At 43.1% G+C, this 20,289-nt stretch overlaps 1 protein-coding gene across 1 annotated transcript in view; it reads right to left on the reverse strand.

Annotated features, from left to right (window-relative positions):
* Positions 1-20,289, reverse strand: part of LOC126335905 (ATP-binding cassette sub-family C member 4-like) — a 221,127-nt gene that overhangs the window by 74,433 nt on the left and 126,405 nt on the right. Inside the window, exons 14-15 of the mRNA XM_049999378.1 lie at positions 17,253-17,461; positions 10,017-10,359 (exon numbers count right to left, since the gene is read on the reverse strand). Of these exons, the coding sequence (XP_049855335.1) occupies positions 10,017-10,359; positions 17,253-17,461 (552 nt within the window). The remainder of the gene's footprint in view (positions 1-10,016; positions 10,360-17,252; positions 17,462-20,289) is intronic.

Raw genomic sequence — 20,289 nt, forward strand, 5'->3', positions numbered from 1 at the left:
CACACTGCATTGTCTTCAGTACAACGCGGGCGTGTTCATTTACAATACAACAGAAAGCAGTGCCCGCATCCTCAGAACAAACCGTGATAAATGATGGCTATCCCGACCGCGGCTTGTTTGTCTAAAGGGACAGCTATGACCTCTTAGGGAAGTCGGCCACCACGCCCTTCAGCGCATTGGGCATTTGTATTTAACAGCAATGTGACTCCCACGATAAAGCAACCATTAAAAACTGAAAACACAATCGTGATGATAATAAATGTTCTCTTTCACGAAAACAGGTACAGTCCATTTTTGTTTAGTTTTATCAACAAAATCGTTATAGTTTTTAAGTTCAAAAGAACGATATAATTTGTATCTCATTATTTTGCAACATCCAGCGAAGTGCACCGCCGCTGATCACAGATGATCATGTGTGTATTACAAATATTTCAGACTCGTGAAATAACATTAGAGAATAACAACCTTTCATGTTATTAGCAAACATGTCATAAAAAAGCAATCATTTGACGTTGGACAACAAGAAGTTATGATTCAAGACGACTTAGATGTTTTGCACGCTATGGCAGGTCTCACTAAGTATTGCGATGCTGTATCATAGAGGCGTTAACGAAACGGACGATGAGAATCTGTCTTGTAAAAGAACCTCCAATAAATCTCATCCATTACATCGAAACCAATTACCATCTGCATGCTTACATTTGACATTTTTGATGCATGACTCACCTCTTCTGTTACGCCTGTGAAGTTTCTGTCATACAGCGGCAGATTCTTGCGTTCTAGTTTTGTAAGAAACTCGATCATCACAACCTGTTCCACGCAATCTATTCACATGTTAGGAGAAAAAAGCACTATCATTTCTAGATTCCACAACGAGCTATAATTCAACTTGTGTCTACTTTATAATTATCAGTTACGAAGTATGAAATAACACTTATTTTTATAAACGTGCAGTCCTCATGATAAAAGAAACTGTCATGAGACCACAAGAACAGAGACAGACGATTTCTCCTACTTTTATGAGCAAAATCAGTGTAGTTTTAAGAGGACTATCTGCTTCAAAACTTTAACCCCTTATAGCACTCCTTGTAATAGTACCTCCTATAAGACTTTACTATGTCCCTCTCTATCGATATATCGAGAAACAATTACCATTTGCTTGTTGTCATTAAGCATATTACATATACCATATCGCTCCAATGGCACTGGAGGTCAGTGCTCGATGTCCTTTGCACTGATCTGCACAAAATTTTGTCGTCTATACTGGAGGAAACTATATCCAGCAAACTATTAATCATACGAGGGGGCTCGTGTATTGCTCCCTCATAAGAAGTGTAAAATATTCCGTGCCAAATCTATACCCTCCGTTTCAATAGGACTTTGTCATTTTCTTTGCACATGTCGGAACACTCACAATATAAGCCTGTTGAAGGCGAATCTATCACACATCCCCTACTACTACTATTACTAGTACTATGAAGTATAATACATTCCTGGAAATGGAAAAAAGAACACATTGACACCGGTGTGTCAGACCCACCATACTTGCTCCGGACACTGCGAGAGGGCTGTACAAGCAATGATCACACGCACGGCACAGCGGACACACCAGGAACCGCGGTGTTGGCCGTCGAATGGCGCTAGCTGCGCAGCATTTGTGCACCGCCGCCGTCAGTGTCAGCCAGTTTGCCGTGGCATACGGAGCTCCATCGCAGTCTAACACTGGTAGCATGCCGCGACAGCGTGGACGTGAGCCGTATGTGCAGTTGACGGACTTTGAGCGAGGGCGTATAGTGGGCACGCGGGAGGCCGGGTGGACGTACCGACGAATTGCTCAACACGTGGGGCGTGAGGTCTCCACAGTACATCGATGTTGTCGCCAGTGGTCGGCGGAAGGTGCACGTGCCCGTCGACCTGGGACCGGACCGCAGCGACGCACGGATGCACGCCAAGACCGTAGGAGCCTACGCAGTGCCGTAGGGGACCGCACCGCCACTTCCCAGCAAATTAGGGACACTGTTGCTCCTGGGGTATCAGCGATGACCATTCGCAACCGTCTCCATGAAGCTGGGCAACGGTCCCGCACACCGTTAGGCCGTCTTCCGCTCACGCCCCAACATCGTGCAGCCCGCCTCCAGTGGTGTCGCGACAGGCGTGAAGGGAGGGACGAATGGAGACGTGTCGTCTTCAGCGATGAGAGTCGCTTCTGCCTTGGTGCCAATGATGGTCGTATGCGTGTTTGGCGCCGTGCAGGTGAGCGCCACAATCAGGACTGCATACGACCGAGGCACACAGGGCCAACACCCGGCATCATGGTGTGGGGAGCGATCTCCTACACTGGTCGTACACCTCTGGTGATCGTCGAGGGGACACTGAATAGTACACGGTACATCCAAACCGTCATCGAACCCATCGTTCTACCATTCCTAGACCGGCAAGGGAACTTGCTGTTCCAACAGGACAATGCACGTCCGCATGTATCCCGTGCCACCCAACGTGCTCTAGAAGGTGTAAGTCAACTACCGTGGCCAGCAAGATCTCCGGATCTGTCCCCCATTGAGCATGTTTGGGACTGGATGAAGCGTTGTCTCACGCGGTCTGCACGTCCAGCACGAACGCTGGTCCAACTGAGGCGCCAGGTGGAAATGGCATGGCAAGCCGTTCCACAGGACTACAGCCAGCATCTCTACGATCGTCTCCATGGGAGAATAGCAGCCTGCATTGCTGCGAAAGGTGGATATACACTGTAGTAGTGCCGACATTGTGCATGCTCTGTTGCCTGTATCTATGTGCCTGTGGTTCTGTCAGTGTGATCGTGTGATGTATCTGACCCCAGGAATGTGTCAATAAATTTTCCCCTTCCTGGGACAATGAATTCACGGTGTTCTTATTTCAATTTCCAGGAGTGTAGTTCACCAATAACTGAATGCTGGCGATACGAAACAATACTGAGCAAAACTCAGCGATAGGTGGACATATCGCATGAGTTTTTCTTCGGAGTAATACACAGTGTCTCAGAAACGGAAATGTAACCGTCACACAAGCCGCCAGGTGTTAAAAACACGATCCCAACGGCCACGTTACTGTCACATGTGGTCTTGGTTCTACAGATACTCACAAGTATCACTAACGATATCCATGTTAAAAGCTATACAACCCATATAAATTTAGGTATGGCATTACCTCCGAATGAAGTGGTTTTCCCAGACAAATACCTCGACATTGAACACAGATGGTGATCGCAGGACTGTGTATTAACCGAATGACAATGCTGTTACACGTCACTGATGGAGTAAGTCCGTAATAAAATCACGGAATTTAGAAAGTGATTGAGCTAAGGAACTTGGTATAGAGACAGGTATTTGCAACCCCCACATGCCACTGCTAGTTATTTCTCCAGGATTTGTGACGCATTCTGTTTCAATGCCGCTTCAGAGGTTCTGCGATGTATCCACTGGATTATAGGCGATGATTGATAGAGAATGATCCCATGCAGTAGATGGTGCAAAAAAAGGTTGTAAGAAATGAACAAGTGGTTCAAAAATGGTTCAAATGTCTCTGAGCACTATGGGACTTAGCAGCTGAGGTCATCAGTCCCCTAGAACTTAGAACTGATTAAACCTAACTAACCCAAGGACATCACACACATCCATGCCCGAGGCAGGATTCGAACCTGCGACCGTAGCGGTCGCGCGGTTCCAGACTGAGGCGCCTAGAACCACTCGGCCACAACGGCCGGCGAACAAGTGGTTTTTTGTATCTCTAGTATTACGCTTTCTGGTGAAAATGCTGTCTGCGATTTGGAATCAAGTCTTTCCATCCAACCACTTACATGCATTGAATCATGGTGAGAAGTCTTAATGCTTGCAGCCACTACTGAATCACATTCGTGGCACTCTCAAACCTTGAAACGAGTCACCTTTTTCGAACCTGTCTATTAAAGTAAAATTTTAACGGGGTTTAAGATTGTCCCTATCCATCTTGTTACTAGCCGTCAAACTCTGCCCCGCCAACCATGCAGCTTTGGTCGTGAGTTCATCCGATTTAAGTCAAAACTGAGCAGAGGTCAGAGAGAGCTACCTCTACCACATTCTTCAACCTGTGTAGAAACAGAGTGATCTGAGTTAATGCTACAGGACAATGTTTTGACCACTCAATGGAAATAGAAACATGTTGTTGTAGCTCCACCAACAACGTGCGATGTGCAAGGTCACGGCAAACGAAGCCTTCTCCTGCAACATGAGGTAATATAAGAGACAGTACGAACAATTACACTGGTGTCTGTTAGTGGGAAAATTAGGAGGAGTCAACATCGTACAAGTACTCCAGTCCAAAGCAAATGCGTGTTCCTCTGGGTCTATTCACATCTGTAGCCCAAACTTTCTATCATCGTTATTCTGTACCATCCACCAGAGAAAACTTACGAATTATAAAAGCTCCGCTGACTTCATCGAATAAATTTTCACTGCTTCTCTCTCTTCTGATATGTCGGAAAAAATACCATCTGCGTGCTAGCATCGAGCATATGAGGCGATGCTATTAAATATACGTCGCTTGCACAGACCAATGTAAAGTTTCAGCGCCTGTACTGCATGAGGACCATCTCCCACAGATTGTCAGTCGCAAGAGGGGATCCCTGTTTTTTTGACTGATGCAGTGCTGTTCCTGCTGCAACACGCTTTGTAAACTGCCATATGTTTTGTTTTTTTCGTCATGACTTCGAGGTCTGTGTCGGGTTCTAAACTTTCATTAACTCATTTTGATACATGGGCTCTCACAGAAAAGTAGACATCACACAGTGTAAATGATATTGTTGCTGCTGCTCCCAGAAAAAACTCTCTCTCTCTCTCTCTCTCTCTCTCTCTCTCTCTCTCTCTCTCTCTCTCACACACACACACACACACACACACACACACACACACACACACACACACATAGTGATTGAAAGACAGTCACAACATAAGGAAACGGTAAGATTTTTGGGACATTGTGGAGCGTTTCCTAACAGCTGTCTGAAGGTGACTGATGACCTCTGCATTCATAGTGATGGGATACCTGATGGCGTTGTGATTTATTCCTCACATTGTTACCATGTACACGATTAATGTGTCATTGTTAGTCATCTCCAGAAGGTCTCTAACTCTACACTAAGAATATGAGAATGCCCTGTGACTCACATCCACATAGAGAAGGATCGTAAATTACACACTATTATCGAAGTGTTAGAGATATGTAAGTGGCTGTCTGGTATACTTTGGTGTATATGTTTTAGAATTAACAATGAATGAACATTCTACACAACCATCTATTTACACTCGCAATTGTACTCGCAACGTAGTGGAGGGGCTGTTTAGTGATGATACATTAATTGGGAACTACACTGCCACATAAATTCTCGGAGTTGGAATTACAGTAAAATTGCTAAAATTGATTGCATTGTCAACTGTGATGCTTATTCTTACAGTATGTCGATGGTGTCTTTTGCATCAGTCCATTGGTATGCTGTTGATTACCACATAATGACTGACTGACATTGCTTGTTTGAGATGGAGAAAGAGTCTTGGTGGAGCGGGCTAACACCTTCTGGGGATGGCTAACACTGAAACATTGATCATGTACATGGTAGCAATATGTGAAATCAATCAAATGGAACACAGCATCATCAGCTATCCTGTCACTGCGAATGTAGAGATCGTCAATCACCTTCAGACAGCAGTTTGGAAACGCTCCACAATGCCTTATGTTGTGACTTTCAGTCACTAAATGTGTGTGTGTGTGTGTGTGTGTGTGTGTGTGTGTGTGTGTGTGTGTTTTGGGAGCAGCAGCAACAATATCATTTACACTGTGCGATGTCTAGTTTTCTGTGATAGCCTATGAATCAAAATGAGTTAATGTCAGACCTCGAAGTCATGGAGAAAAAAAATGGCAGTTTACAAAGCGTGTTGCAGCAGGAACAGCACTGTATCAGACAACAAAACAGGGACCCCCCCCCCCCCTTTGTGACTGATAATCTGTGGGAGATGGTCCTCATGCAGTACAGGCGCTGAAACTTTACATTGGTCTGTGCAAGCGACGTCGATCGCTGGCTGCCTGTTCCAATGGATCAATACATGCATATTTAATAGCATCGCCTCATATGCTCGATGCTAGCACGCAGATGGTATTTTTTCCGATATATCAGAAGAGAGAGATGCAGTGAAAATTTATTCGATGAAGTCAGCGGAGCTTTTATAATTCGTAAGTTTTGTCTGGTGGATGGTACAGAATAACGACGATAGAATGTTTGGGCTACAGACGTGAGTTGAATTTGAGGGGTGCGGATCTGCTTTGGACTGCAGTACCTGTACAAGGTTGACTCCTCTTAATTTTCCCAATGACCAACACCAGTGTAACTGTTCGTACTGTCTTTTATATTATCACGAGTTGCATGAGCAGGCTTCGTTTGGCGCCGACCTTACACGTCGTACATCATTGGGGGAGCTACAACAACATGTCCCTGTTTCCAATGAGAGGTCTAAACATGACCCTATAGCATTAACTCACCTCACTCTGTTTCTACATGTGTTGCAGAATGTGGTAGATATAGCTCTCTCTGGCCTCTTCTCAGTTTTGACTTAACTAGGGACGATCACATGAGCAAAGCTGCATGAGTGGCGGAGCAGAGTCTGAGGACCAGTTACAAGATGCATAGGGACAATCTAAAACCACGTTAGAATTTTACTTTAACAGATAGCTTCGAAAAAGGTGACTCGTTTCAAGGTATGAGAGTGCCACGAATGTGTTTCACTAGTATCTGTAATCATCAAAAGACATCTTCATAGGATCCAACGCATGTTAGTGGTTGAATGGAAAGACTTGATTCCAAATTGCAGACAGCATTTTCACCACAAAGCGTAGCACCAGAGAGCTGGAAGACCAGTCTACATTTCTTACAACCTCAATCAACACACTATCTACTGCATGGGATCATTCTCAATCAACCCTCACCTATGACCCAGTAAATATATCGCAGAACCTCTGAAGCGGCATTAAAAAGAATGCATTACAAATACTGGAGAAATATTTTAGACTAACAAATTGCACCTGACTCAGTCATCCATTTATCTCCTATTGTTTAGTTGACTATATACGCTTTTTGCTGGTGTAGGAGCGTCGCCTTAAGGCGGCCAGATGGTGGAAGGGCAGTGGCCGCAGAGGAGTGTCACAAAAACAGCAGAAAGGGGAAAGCCTTTTGCAGACAGCGGCCAGCACGTACTGCGATGCGTGCGGCCGAGCAGTTGGCCGTTTGAAAAACCCTGTGTCCTCCCCGGAGGTGGATGGAGGGAGCGATGCGGGAGGGAGTGTAAGAGGGCCTCGATTTTCAGCAATTTGGGATGCTACGCCGAGGAGAAGGCACGTTGAACTACTGCCACCTTTGCAGTCTTTTAGGACAACGATTTTCCCCAGTACATGTGCTGCATAATGACCCATTCATTACGAGTGCTGGTTTTCTCACAGCAATTTCAAAGTTACTAGTTTTTTCCATGAGTTACGATATCGTGTATTGGCTTCGGTTACCTGGGCTGCAAGGTGCTTTGTGAGTAGGCGTCTGTAGCGAACTCTGACGTTAAACAACAATAGATACTGTATGGTCTTAGGTAATACACTTTTTAAACTCCTCTGTGTCCAACACCAGCATCTCATCAGTTGAACGTATCTCCCATCAAAAAGAATTAAGATAGTACCCCACATCCTAGCCCTTTTTTTTGCCAGCTTGTAGGTGAAGGGTGCGGTTTCAGTGTGACTGTCGCTAGTTTCGAGTAGTCTTGCGAAATTTTTTCCAGCTGGATAGCACCAGTTATATGGCATCGTCTCTTTTTGGGGTGTATTGCAATGTTACGCGCCCTTGTGTAGCGCTATGCATATAGTTGTGTAATTAGGCCCGACCTTTATGTCTAAATTGGAAATTTGTGCTAAGTTCCTATGGGACCAATCTGCTGAGGTCATCGGTTCCTACGCACTATTTAATCTAACTTAAACTAACTTACAATATGGACAACACACGCATCCATGCCCGAGGGCAGACTCGAACCTCCGACGAGGGCAGCCGCGTTAACTGTGGCAACGCGCCAAGACCGCGCGGGTACCCCACATGCTGTTTTACGTTTAATTACGACTTGTCTTTACTTCCTTTTCCTGACAAAAATAAATAAAGTACTCTAATCTAATTTTCCTCTCCTGCATCTCAACAGTTTCCATGTGTTGGGGGCTGCACTTGAGCTTTCCATCCAGTAGAGTCAGGGTTGGAGTCCCAGAAATCGCATCACCATTTTTAATTTCCCATCAAGTCCAAGCGCCTCTGGTGGTATAATTGTGTTAAGGGCTGCATTTGGGCTTTCCATCCAGGAGGGCCAGGGTTCGACTCTCGGAAAGGGTACCGCCAATTTTAATTTCCTGCCAGTTTCTTGGTGAGGCTGGGAGTGCAATGCCAGCACAGCCCAGGGACAAAATTCCCGCCAAAATTCAAAATTCCCGCCAATAGGGTAGGTTAGTGCAGGGAGTGCAGGCTGAAAAAAACACGTGATGTCATCTGGGGGTGGGGGTGGACGCGGTCGGGAACGGGGTTGGTTGTGAGGGTTGATTGCTTGGTCAATTTATTAATTTGCATATCAATTTGATATCAAAATAGGAGTGAGAACCACATCTCCCTACTACTATCACCTGTGACCGATTTTCGACAAAAAATTTACGATCAGACTTGGAACAGGCAAGGAATTCCGTGCAAATGGTCCTCCGTTGCTGTCTAAGGACTTCTGTTACGCAGCGAGAAATTCAGAATGCACACACTTTTGTCTACCCCAACTGGTGGACGAGTGTGTCAGCACTGCCAACAGGACGTACAGTGGAGGAGCGAGGTGTTGGACTGTGATTCGTTGATCACCTGGATTGGGAGTGTCCGCACATTCCAACTCCGCACGCGTCACAGCTGTGTGCGACCGGCTTGCACATGAGAGCCGACAGGTTTCCAGGACTTTGTTGCGGTTATGATAGACACTTCGTGCAACAACTTGCCGTGCTTTTGTTCACTCGCATGTCTCTGTAGACATTGTGCAAGCACCAACGGATATCTGCGATGCTTTTGTTTTCCGCCAAAATCTCAATGACAGTCTGCTTGGAACACAACTCTGCTACAGACGTCGTTTGGAAACCTAGGTATAGCGGCACTAACGGTCTTGCCACAGTGGCAACAGCGTTTGGTGTTAGATCACCGAAGTAAAGCGCTGTGCGGCTTGGCTAGCACTTGGAAGGGTGAGAGTCCGAGTCTACTGAGCGCTGTTGGCAAGTGAAATGCACTCAGTCACTGTGATGCCAATTGATGAAATTATTGCTAGAGAAGTAGTGGCTCCGGTCATGAATACTGACAATGGCTGGGACAGTGGTGTAGTGACCACGTGCCCCTCCATATCCGCATCCAGTGACGTCTACCGGTTGAGGATGACACGGCGGTCGGTCGGTACCGTTGAGCCTTCCGAAGCATGTCCAGGCAGAGTTGTAACGGTACCACTAATCAGAACTTCATGAAACTATAGGAGTTTCAACACGAATATTCCACGATGCCCACAGCAAATTCCGTATTTTTTCAACTGAAATTGGCTGTGAAAAAAAAGTGTTTCATTACTTATTGAATGCTCGTCGTATTATCCCTGCTAAACCGACATAAATCAAAACCGGTCTCTGCTTGAAACAGTTAAAATTTATATTTTGGATTAAGCAGCTCTCAGCTGTTGATGCTTCGTACCAGCACTCCGAAAGAGCCAAGATGAGCTTTGAGGAAATTCTTACTTTACCCCGTACCAAAACCCATATTTAGAAATGTACAGTACGTAACAGCCTATGGGGCTACTATTTATGAATTGTTGTATATTTATCTATGCCACGACAGAAAGTGAACGAGGATGGCCCCTCCGTTGCACAAGTTCACACTAGTCTTAGTTAGCTGATGCAGAGGTGGTTTTAGAAGGAATAATGAGGCATACCTGAATCATACTCATTTTGAACTGTGGCAGCATTTCGTCGATGGATCCCATATCCTTAGAAAATCTATTGAGTATTCTGCCAGAGGGATTCGTGTCGAAGAAGCGCATTGGGGCCCTCAGTATGGTGTTGAACATGGCGTCGTGCAGGTTTCGGGACGCCCTCATGCACATGTTGAAGAAGGCCACGGAGCGGACCTGTGTGAGCAGGATGCAGCCCAGCACGAGGCCGCCGTACAGCTCGAGGAAGAACTCGCTGGGCGGCAGCGACGCCAGCTCCCCAGACAGCGTCTGGTTGCGGCCGCCGGCCTGTTCCAGGGACGTCCTCAGCACCTCCGTGTTAGACCTGCGGACAATGTCGGCAGTGAACTACGCTGTGGCATACCGACTACAAGATAGTGAGACGAAAGATGGACGTTCATGTTGAGTGTCAGGACTGCCATTTATGGCTGCATGGGGCATCTCCAGTCACAGATTCAATATCAAGAACAATGAAGCAGTTTTTAATTCCCATATTTCTATGTATAAAACTTGAAAGCGATAGTGGTTGTTTACGAAAAACAATCAAAGTTTCTTAGAGGGGTAATTGGCTTCTGATACTAGGACAATAGCTCATTTGTGAATTTAAAAAAAAAGTCTGGTACAAGTCTTTAAATTGTACGACATCTCGGTGACTTGTGCATACTTGAAACCAACGGGTGGTCACCCATCCAAGTAGTGGCTGAGCCGAACGTTGCTTAATTTAGGTAATCGAGTAGAAACTGATGTTACCAACGTGGCAAGCTGTTGGCGATTTGTAATGAGAGTATCATCACGCTCCATATACAGTGCTTCTTATTAGTAGCTCTGGAAATGTCAAGCAAAAGACAGCATTACTGAATAGCTGTAGGGCAAAATACGTTCAGTATTCGTACTCACTATCAAAGATCTGACGAATAGGTGAGCTGCACAATGTCTTTTTATCTATTAAACCACTGACAGCTTTTCGCGGACTGTGTTCACAGTTCTGGATTTCAACAGACGGAAATGGTCTGGGTCTTATATTCGTCAGGTACGCTTTCAAACTACAGAGAGACCTTAGGCGTCCATGACCATTTGCTCCATGTGTGTCAGTCAGTTCTTGAAGGAAATTATCAGAAAAAATCAATACATGTTAATGTTTGAAAAATGCATTTTCTGACACATGATGTTTACTGCGGTCCACATTTTTTTTACTGCAGATTTTTAGTAAATTAACAATCAAAGTGATGATTTACGGCATAGGAAGACCTGCACCAAGCGACTGAACAGCTCCAGATGGGGTCTCACGGCAGTGAAACCGTACGATCATTTTTTAAATTTCTTTTCATTACCAGAATCTGGATGTCAGCACTAAAACTGTAGTAAATTATTCTAGTTATGTAGCGAAATAGACTACGAATTTAATAAACAGCTGAAATATACTCGTACTTGTGCAACTACTGAATTAACTTTACTAAGAGGATTTCAAACGCACATAAAATATAAAATAAAGAATACAACTTATGAGAATTTAAGAAGAGTACAACATCCGTCCATTTGCTGCTCAGTGGCAACGAGACGTCAGACATAATGACGATCAGTACGAATAGTTAAGTTCAAAGAATAATTTGTAGATGGTAACTTGCTTGTTCTTGACTATTGGTGCAGAAATGAATCTTGACAAAATTAATTGTTCCCATTTATTCACTAGCTTATACAGCGAGTACCAGGAAAACATTAATACCTCTCGAGGCTTATGGTGTCTGCACGCTGTAGTACTGAAACCCATAACGTTTTCCCGATATTCATCCAACAAGAAATTCGTTTACCACCGTTTTTCAAATTACTGCTTTCATGGTACTTTCAACAATGAGGGAATGTCTACATCTCTGTCACTGTCCACTTCTTATTGCAAGGCAGTTTTTCGGCGCAACGTGCCACTTTTCCTTAGGTGCGGCTGCGTATAAAGGGCATAACCTTGTAATGTCGTTACAATAATTTGTTCTGAAAGCGGTGCTGATATTCAAGACAGTAAAAGCGGGTTAAAAGTTGTGAGCTACCTGGAGAAATTAACCTTGTATTACTGAGCAACTGTTTCACCAGGTATTCAGTCTAGCTTACCAAATTCCCAACCAGACTAACATTAATTATAATCTTTTAGTACTCATCTTATGATAACCGGTGATTTTATATATATATATATAAATAAAAAGAAACAAATCAGTTTATATTTGGACATTTATTTTAACATTGATCATTGTGCTGTTAAAATTTCAGCATATTAAACTTGATTGATGACTAAACTGGAGCCTTATTTAGGACTGTGAAAATGTGAGTTTGTAATCTTACGGAACACATCAAATATGGAGCCAAGATTGGGAGACTGCATACAACACTGCATTCATAAAATAACACACGAAGAACGTTTAAACATATGCAAGAGGAAATTAACCACAACCAACCGATTCAATTTTCACCCAAAGAAGTTACATTCGTAACGCAATCCTGTCCGTCATGAAATTACCACACACTGGTATACTAAATTCATACTAACGCTCTGTGAAATCTTCCCGAAAAGAATAGCTGAGCGCTACTTTGATGCTTACACCACATGCTTCACGTGGTCAACTTGGTTTACACAAAGAGTGTAACTCAACAATAATTTTGATAATTAAAATAAATTACATCGAAACACAATTTACAAAAGAAAAACCTCGAACTGGTTACTATCGTCTTACTATTAACCTGTTGGGTCAAACAATTGTATAAGCACGTGGTACTGGTCTCACAAAGTACACCCCACGTGGGTTGAACACAAAGAAAAGTTACTATATTGAAAAATATTGTCAAGACGAGACGTTATAATCTCACGCACATTCACATTTAAGATTGATGATCTTAGTTAGAGTTTCTGATCAACACTTGGTTCCACTTTACTCACAAAGTAGTGATAAAGCAACTACCGAAAGATATTCTGAACTTCACACTCGAATTACACTGTGTTGCAATTTAAGATAACATTAGATGTTTTACAGCTAAACCTGAAATAAAGGTGATTAAATTTTCAGTTAGGCTGAACTTAAGAAATCCATTGTCCCACGGACTTAGCAGACACGCGCTTAGCCGGAGATCTTACTACTTCAGACGCTCGCTGCGGACAGGCTGACCTGGGCCCCTACCGACCGTGCTTAACAGATACAAACGGAAGTGACCAGAGAGGCAGCTCCCTATACCAACATGACAAGGGACGGACAGCATCATACTAAGAATAGAAACCTCTCTGCTTTTAGAAAGGGTAGCTACCTGTTCCGACGTTGGTCCTACTGTTCTCTAGCAGACAGGTTTGTCTGCTACCATCAAGCATGCTCATTCATCCTTTCACACAGAAGGGAAGGGGGATGACAGTGTTATCATATACAGTATATAAAAGAAAGCGGATGTAGATTCCGTATGAGACTGTGTGACATGAATTACATATACAATGTGTTTTAAAGTGTAGTAGTGTGACATATCGTTCTTTTTTATGTGTGCAAGAAAGACGTTTCACTGCTCAGTCTCCTCCCAGATAATCAGAAACACCACAGTAAATTTAGAAGTGGAATGTATGACGTAAATGACAACAGATTTAAGAATTTAACATGAAGGGAATCCAACAGAGACCTTTCAACCTTCAGTAGTATCTGTAGCGTGTGGCTGCTTAAATTTTGCCAAGGCCACATTGTGCTGGTACAACAGGTTTACACAAGAACTGGGTGTAAAAGGACTGAAAAAATAAATTTCATCCAATGATGATAAAATAGCAAATTATCTCTCATCTATGAGAAACGTTTCCACATGAATATGATTCTGAACTTCTTTTGTAGCTTAGGGAACTGAAAAAGCTGCGTGGTTGTTGGTGATGCGGTGTGAAAGCAAATTCCTCCGCTAGCAACGTACAAGTGCCATGCTGCCAGCAGACTTTCCTCACACAATTCATCTCAGGTAGCCACTATTCAAACATCGGGTACAACTCAATATAGACATATAACATACGTATGTGTGGGTCTGATTAACCGATCAAGCTCATAAAACATTTGCGACATAGTCATAACCTGAACGTTTGGCTACAAATTACCTGTAATGTGACTATCGAGTCTTTTTTTTTTCGCCACAAAGGTAAAAACCAGTTACAGATATCTCATACGCAGACGTGCTGAAGATGCGACAGTTTCTCCAATGCAATACTTGCAGCCGTATGTCGTACACAACAGGGCTTCAACTCATTCAACAACGCTGGTCTGCCAGCTATGTTACATAGCAGAAAACAATGAAGGAAAAGGAAAAAGTGTTTAACCTCGAGTTGATGTCACGGTCATTAATGGTTTAAATGGCCCTGAGCACTATGAGACTTAACTTCTGAGGTCATCAGTCCCCTACAACTTAGAACTACTTAAACCTAACTAACGTAAGGACATCACACACATCCATGCCCGAATCGGGACTTGAACCTTCGACCGTAGCGGTCGCACGGTTCCAGACTGAAGTGCCTAGAACCGCTCGGCCACAACGGCCGGCTCAGGGTCATTAGGGATGGTGTACAAAGTCGGATTAGATAAGGATGGAAAATTGTCCGTGGCTCTTCTAAGGGACCATTCTGGGCTTTATCTTAAGTCGTATGGAGAAACCAGAGCAGTGTTAATCTTGTTGGCCGGGTGGGGATTTGAACCGTCATCCCCCCGAATGTGAGTCCACTGTGCTAAATGCTGCATCACCTCACTCGGTCACAAAATAATGATAGAGGTGCTCAAACGTATGCCTACATGATGTGTAAAACTAGAAAGTAAATACATTACTATATATTTAATGTATGTAAATGTGATAAGGTTACAGTAGTTCCAGAAACGGTTCAATGGAAGCTGGCAAATTGTTTTTATTTGCGTTTTTTCAATGTTTTTAGTACCATTTTATCGGGTAATTTGGAGCTGACATTAAAAGTTGCCATGAAAATTTTCTAAATATGAAGTACAGAATACACATCGAACGTGTTACCAAATAACAACACACATATAAGTTATTTCATTGCCTGAAAGATGAGAAGTCCTAAAGGCGTGCTTCGCTTTCAATTCTGTTAATATTATGAAGTTTAATGAAATAAATTGATAGTGTTGCGTGCCTCAGCATCCAGTTCCGCTGGTAATCGGCGAGGACGAGTCTTTCCTTCTGTTGACTAAGATTTATTGATCCGTTTGTAGTGGCGGCATGTGGGGGACAGAGACGCTGCTCACAGTGCTACCACTGGGCCGCCTTAATGGGCTGCAGTTCTAAGAAGGTGGGAACGGTCAGCTGCAGGGCCTGGTAGTCGCTTCTACTCACAGAGCAAGGCTTGCGCACAAGAGCAATGCGATGAAGAGTCGCCAAGCGACCGAGGGTGGCCTGCTGAATTCTGGGTACTCCAGTTGGAGTATTTTTTGGGAGATAGTGCGAGGATACCAATCTAGATGAGAGTTTGTTCAATTATGGCATGGTGGACACATCACAGAGTTGTCCCGGAAGTGGAGATCGAGGCAGAGTCCAGTGTTCGAATCTGAGGACTGGAGATTTTTGTAGTGCTGAGCACGGGGTTTGCCCACTATGGGAGGTATTTGTGGTGAGCATTTTTGCAGCTCCAGCAAGCAGGAAAGTTTATGTGTTGTCTTACAACCTCAGCGATGTGTTTTTTCGACTTGCAGCAGCATTTGTTCGCTTGATGCATGTAACACAGCATTATGGTTTAGCCATTCACAATCATTGTCATGTACAATATAGTCAGATAGTGTTAATGTTTATACACACAGGAGGTGTCGCATTGATAATTCCAATGCTCCATGCCAACATTGTCAGCCAACCGTTATTATTGATGTAATTGTGATTTATAAGTGTTTAATTGGATCTCTGTTTGTTTTGCAGCATTACGTTGGAACATCGTACTTCATACGCGTATCTACTGCAATAAATTAATTTTTTCAATGAATGATCTTTCCTGTTTCAGTAGAGAAGATGCCTTGTCCATTTAATAATTGTAATCCTGTTTGTGGCGTATTTCATATAATATATTGGTTTGTCACAACTTACTATCTTGGCGTTCACTACTAAGGCTACGTAGTATTAATGTGCGTTTAAATATTTCAAAATGATGGCGAACAGTAATCAGTCTTCCTTTCCTTTCAGGTTTTATTAAACCAAATCTAGATTGCGGCTAGTGCCTAGCCATTATCGGTGCACTATTTCATAGTTTCAGTACATGTCCTAATACGACAGACCCCTGTTGTTCTAGATTCTGTCACAGTTCATTGCACACAGATTTTAGTACTGTGTCTTAAAGGTGGTTCTGTGTCAGGAGTCATTCCGTGCACAATTTAATCACACGTAATGCTACGTCTGCCACAGACGGCCCCTTCCATGCAGACTAAACTCAAGACAACCCTGTGCACCATATAACATACACAAGCACTTGCAGGCCCAACCAAGAGGAAACCAATTCTTCAAAACAAACAGAACTTGCTAGAGTCTAATGCGAACCTTTTTCTGCAGAGGTCGCCTCACAGATACAGCGAAAGTTGCAGTACTCCGCCGACCTCCGCCGGCTTTATAAGGCCAGTGCAGGAGCAGTACAGCCAGTTCCTCGCCGAGCTAGGACCAACTCCGACGGACCTCACCGACGCTCTCGATGAATGGTCGTCTAGATGTTACTTGTTTTCTTTGTGTGTGTATAGTGGTTGTTCGAGAAGTGTACTTCAGTTTCAATAAACGACATTATACTGAGGATTCTACAACACTGACTATTCTTCAGGTAATTTCCACATCAACATACCACCAGGGCATCTTGTAAGCTAGCAGCTGTTTCTTCGTTGTCTTTTAATTGAAGTGATGTGCTACACTGGCGACCACAAGCTGTTTAGTAGGTCATATTTATTCTGAATTTCCTGAAAGAAAGGGAAGAAGTGTCACCCTTAACGTCCAGTTCATTAGAAATGGAACGTAAGCTCCGATTGGTTAAGGACGAGGAAGGGAATTGGCACTGAATTTTTCATATGAAATATCGAATTATTTTAGGTAAGCTTCGGTAAATCTAAATATGGATGAACAACAACCTCAAACCTTTTAGAAGTGAGTCCAATGTCTAAATCGTGCAGATAGTTATTGAAATCAAAACAGTGCATGAATTTTTGTACGACATGTTGACAACTACTTGCTGACAAGTAGCGTTGAGTGATCCCTTACCAGTAGGTTACGACATAATCTGAGCCGCTGGTGATGGCCTGCGATATGAGCAGCAGCGCGCCCATAGAGAGCAGCGGGCCCACGCCCCCGGCAGCCCTGTAGTACAGCCAGACAGTCGACCACGTGATCTCCGTGTCCAGCACCTTCTCGCTGTTGTCCTGCTCTGCCGGATCTCTGTGTACCTTTCCAGTCTCGTCCGTAATTACTTTCTGAAAACAATAAAAATTGCAAGAAATTTGAGGAACGTAGCTAATGGTGCGTGCGTAATGCTACAAAAGGTATACAGTTTTATGTACATAAGCCCAGTTATCTAGTTTTCACAATGATGATTATAGTGAATTCTTGCATCTCAAGTTCTGAAAATTTTACAAAAATAAATGTGAATAGTAAAATTACATCACAAATTTTGTCGATTGCATATTGCGCACTGCCGTAAGTTCGTGTTAAATGAAAGATTGAAAATCAAAATACAGTGATTAAGCTGGAGACATACAGTGCACCGAATGCGTAAAGTGTCCACAAAACAGTAGATACATTACATACCAATTAAAGACTAGTTAGGAGCTATTAATGTACCGAGCGAGATTCGAAACTTGGCAGGAGTGTACTGCTCGCCTGTACAATACTAGATTTTCACAGTTAATATTTTCAGACACAACAAATTGGCATACTGAGACTTTTTCATATCACACATTATACCTTGTCCTGGTTTTGAGTAAATCCCCAAGCCGAGCTTGACTCTAAAAGCGTGTTGTATGAATTAAATGCGCTGTCAATTTTAAAAATTCATGCAGAATCCTATTCAAAGAAATCCGTATGCTAAGAAAATACGTTTCAACACATTTACTTACAAATGAAGTTTTTAATAAATATTATGTAACTTTCCTTATTTCAGAAGATCAGTAACAGGAATAAGAAACATACTCACAATGGCGCTTACTTGGACAATTTTTTTGGTATATACAATTTTACATTTGCCACCAACCATAAAAAGTATACCTGCTAACAATGTTAAGTTTTAGGGAACATTGAAGAAATAATTAGTGGCCGTGTCTTACTACATCAACGAGCTTTCCAGCAAACTTATCTTGCGAGTATCTTCATAGAAAATGACCTTTACGTAACAAACTACGCCTGCTCGTCTAAGTGCAGTACTGCGATTTATTGGGAACACTTAGAACACACAACAGGTCTACTAGAGACACTGCCTAGTTTACACTTGTCCGTACTCTTCTGGAGTACTACTGTGCGGGGTGTGTAGTGTCCTGCAGCCGGCAGGAAATAACGAACAAGTCTGAGTACGCTATATTTAACTGAAACGCCTTCTTGGCGTCTACTAATTTCCAAACGTAAGAATAACAAACACAACAATTCTTGTGATGACAAAATTCAGTGAAGAGTACAAGGCAATGAAAATAAAGAATAACCAAAATACTACTCTACACAATTATAAGTGGCGTTGCGTCCAGCTAGATAAAACTTTCTACTGAAGGCTACGACGAGTGTCTACTAGGCTAGAGCTGGAGCAGTTATTGGCTGGAGCGGTCCTACCTGTAGGTACACACTGCCGGTCTCACTCTGCTGGCATGCTTATAACAACGATTCGGCGGAGTGCTACATGTAGTCACAGTAGTTGCAATTGGCTTTTCACGAAGTAGTGCCGTGTTTATGCGGAAGATTTGTTCATGTTTACATCCACTGGCGATGTATTGATCTGAGCGCTTGAAGAGAGGTCGGCAGCCCACCTCGGTTGTCTGTTGTGCGGGCCCCGTAACTGATAAGGGGCCACTACGACAGGATGGGAACATATCTAGGACTGACAGAGGCCACCGAAAAAGTTCGAAGGGCAGTTCGTTTTGTAGTATCTCGAAATAGGGGAAAGAGTGTGACAGATGATATACGAGTTGGGGTGGCAATCTATAAAACAAAGACGTTTTTTTCCTTGTCGCAGGATCTTTTCCCGAAATTTCAATCCTCTGCTTTCTGATCCGAATACGAAAACATTTTGCTGGCGCCAACCTAGACAGGGATAAGTGATCATCATAATAAAATAAGAAAATCAGAGCTCGTAAAGAAAGACTGATGAGTTTGTTTTTACCGAGAGCTGTTTGAGAGTGGAGTGGTAGAAAAATACCTTGAAGGTGATTTGACGAACCCCCTACCAGGTACTTAACTGTGATCTGCAGAGTCGTCATGCTGAAGCAGGCATAAGTGGATTTTGTAAACTTTTCTTTTCATTAATCTTGGCTGTTAATGTTTGGGCATTGTTTCGTTTCACTTTCCTACGTTTACATTTAGGTGTTGTAGTGGCCATCACAACCGATTTAAATACAGTGGAGGCCCACTGGAATGACTCCGAGAACACTGTACTCCACAAAGGGACGCTTACCCTTTCTTTTTCAAACGATTTCAGGTGCCTTAAAATCGATTGTGGCTGTCTGTTCAATTGTTAATTGTCACCTAATTCCCTGTATCTAATTAGTCAGTTACAGACCTGAAAGTCAGTAAATATATGTCACATGATTATCAAACATCAGATATTTAGAGCCTACCATGCTTTCCCCAAACCGCTTCAGGCAAAAGTCGGGATGGTTCCTTTGAAATGGTACTGCTACTTTCTTTCCCAATCCTTCCATAACTGGAGCTTGTACTCCGTCTCTACTGACCTCTTTGCGACGAGATCTTAAAAACTAATTTCCTCCTCCTCCTAGAACCAACCATCATAATGTTTCTGAAATTTTTAAATTTTAAAGGAAACTTATTCAAATTGTCTGATTTGGTATACAAGTGTGAATGTTTCCCATACTTGAAACGAACATCGAATGTAATATTATCAGTTCTCAAGATAATGGTTCATTATGTAAATGATTTTCATGTCGAGTTTTCAGTATATCAATATTTCCTCACCAAGAGCCTGTGGAACGAAACATTTTTATAATCTATCACGAAAAATCACTGTGACCAAGTGACGGCCTTTGGGAAAGCTTCTTCTGTCTGTTATATGTGACAGACGTATGATTTGGCGAATTGTGCAACA

This window comes from Schistocerca gregaria, chromosome 2 (genome assembly GCF_023897955.1).
Source record: "Schistocerca gregaria isolate iqSchGreg1 chromosome 2, iqSchGreg1.2, whole genome shotgun sequence".
Classification (NCBI taxonomy): domain Eukaryota; kingdom Metazoa; phylum Arthropoda; class Insecta; order Orthoptera; family Acrididae; genus Schistocerca; species Schistocerca gregaria.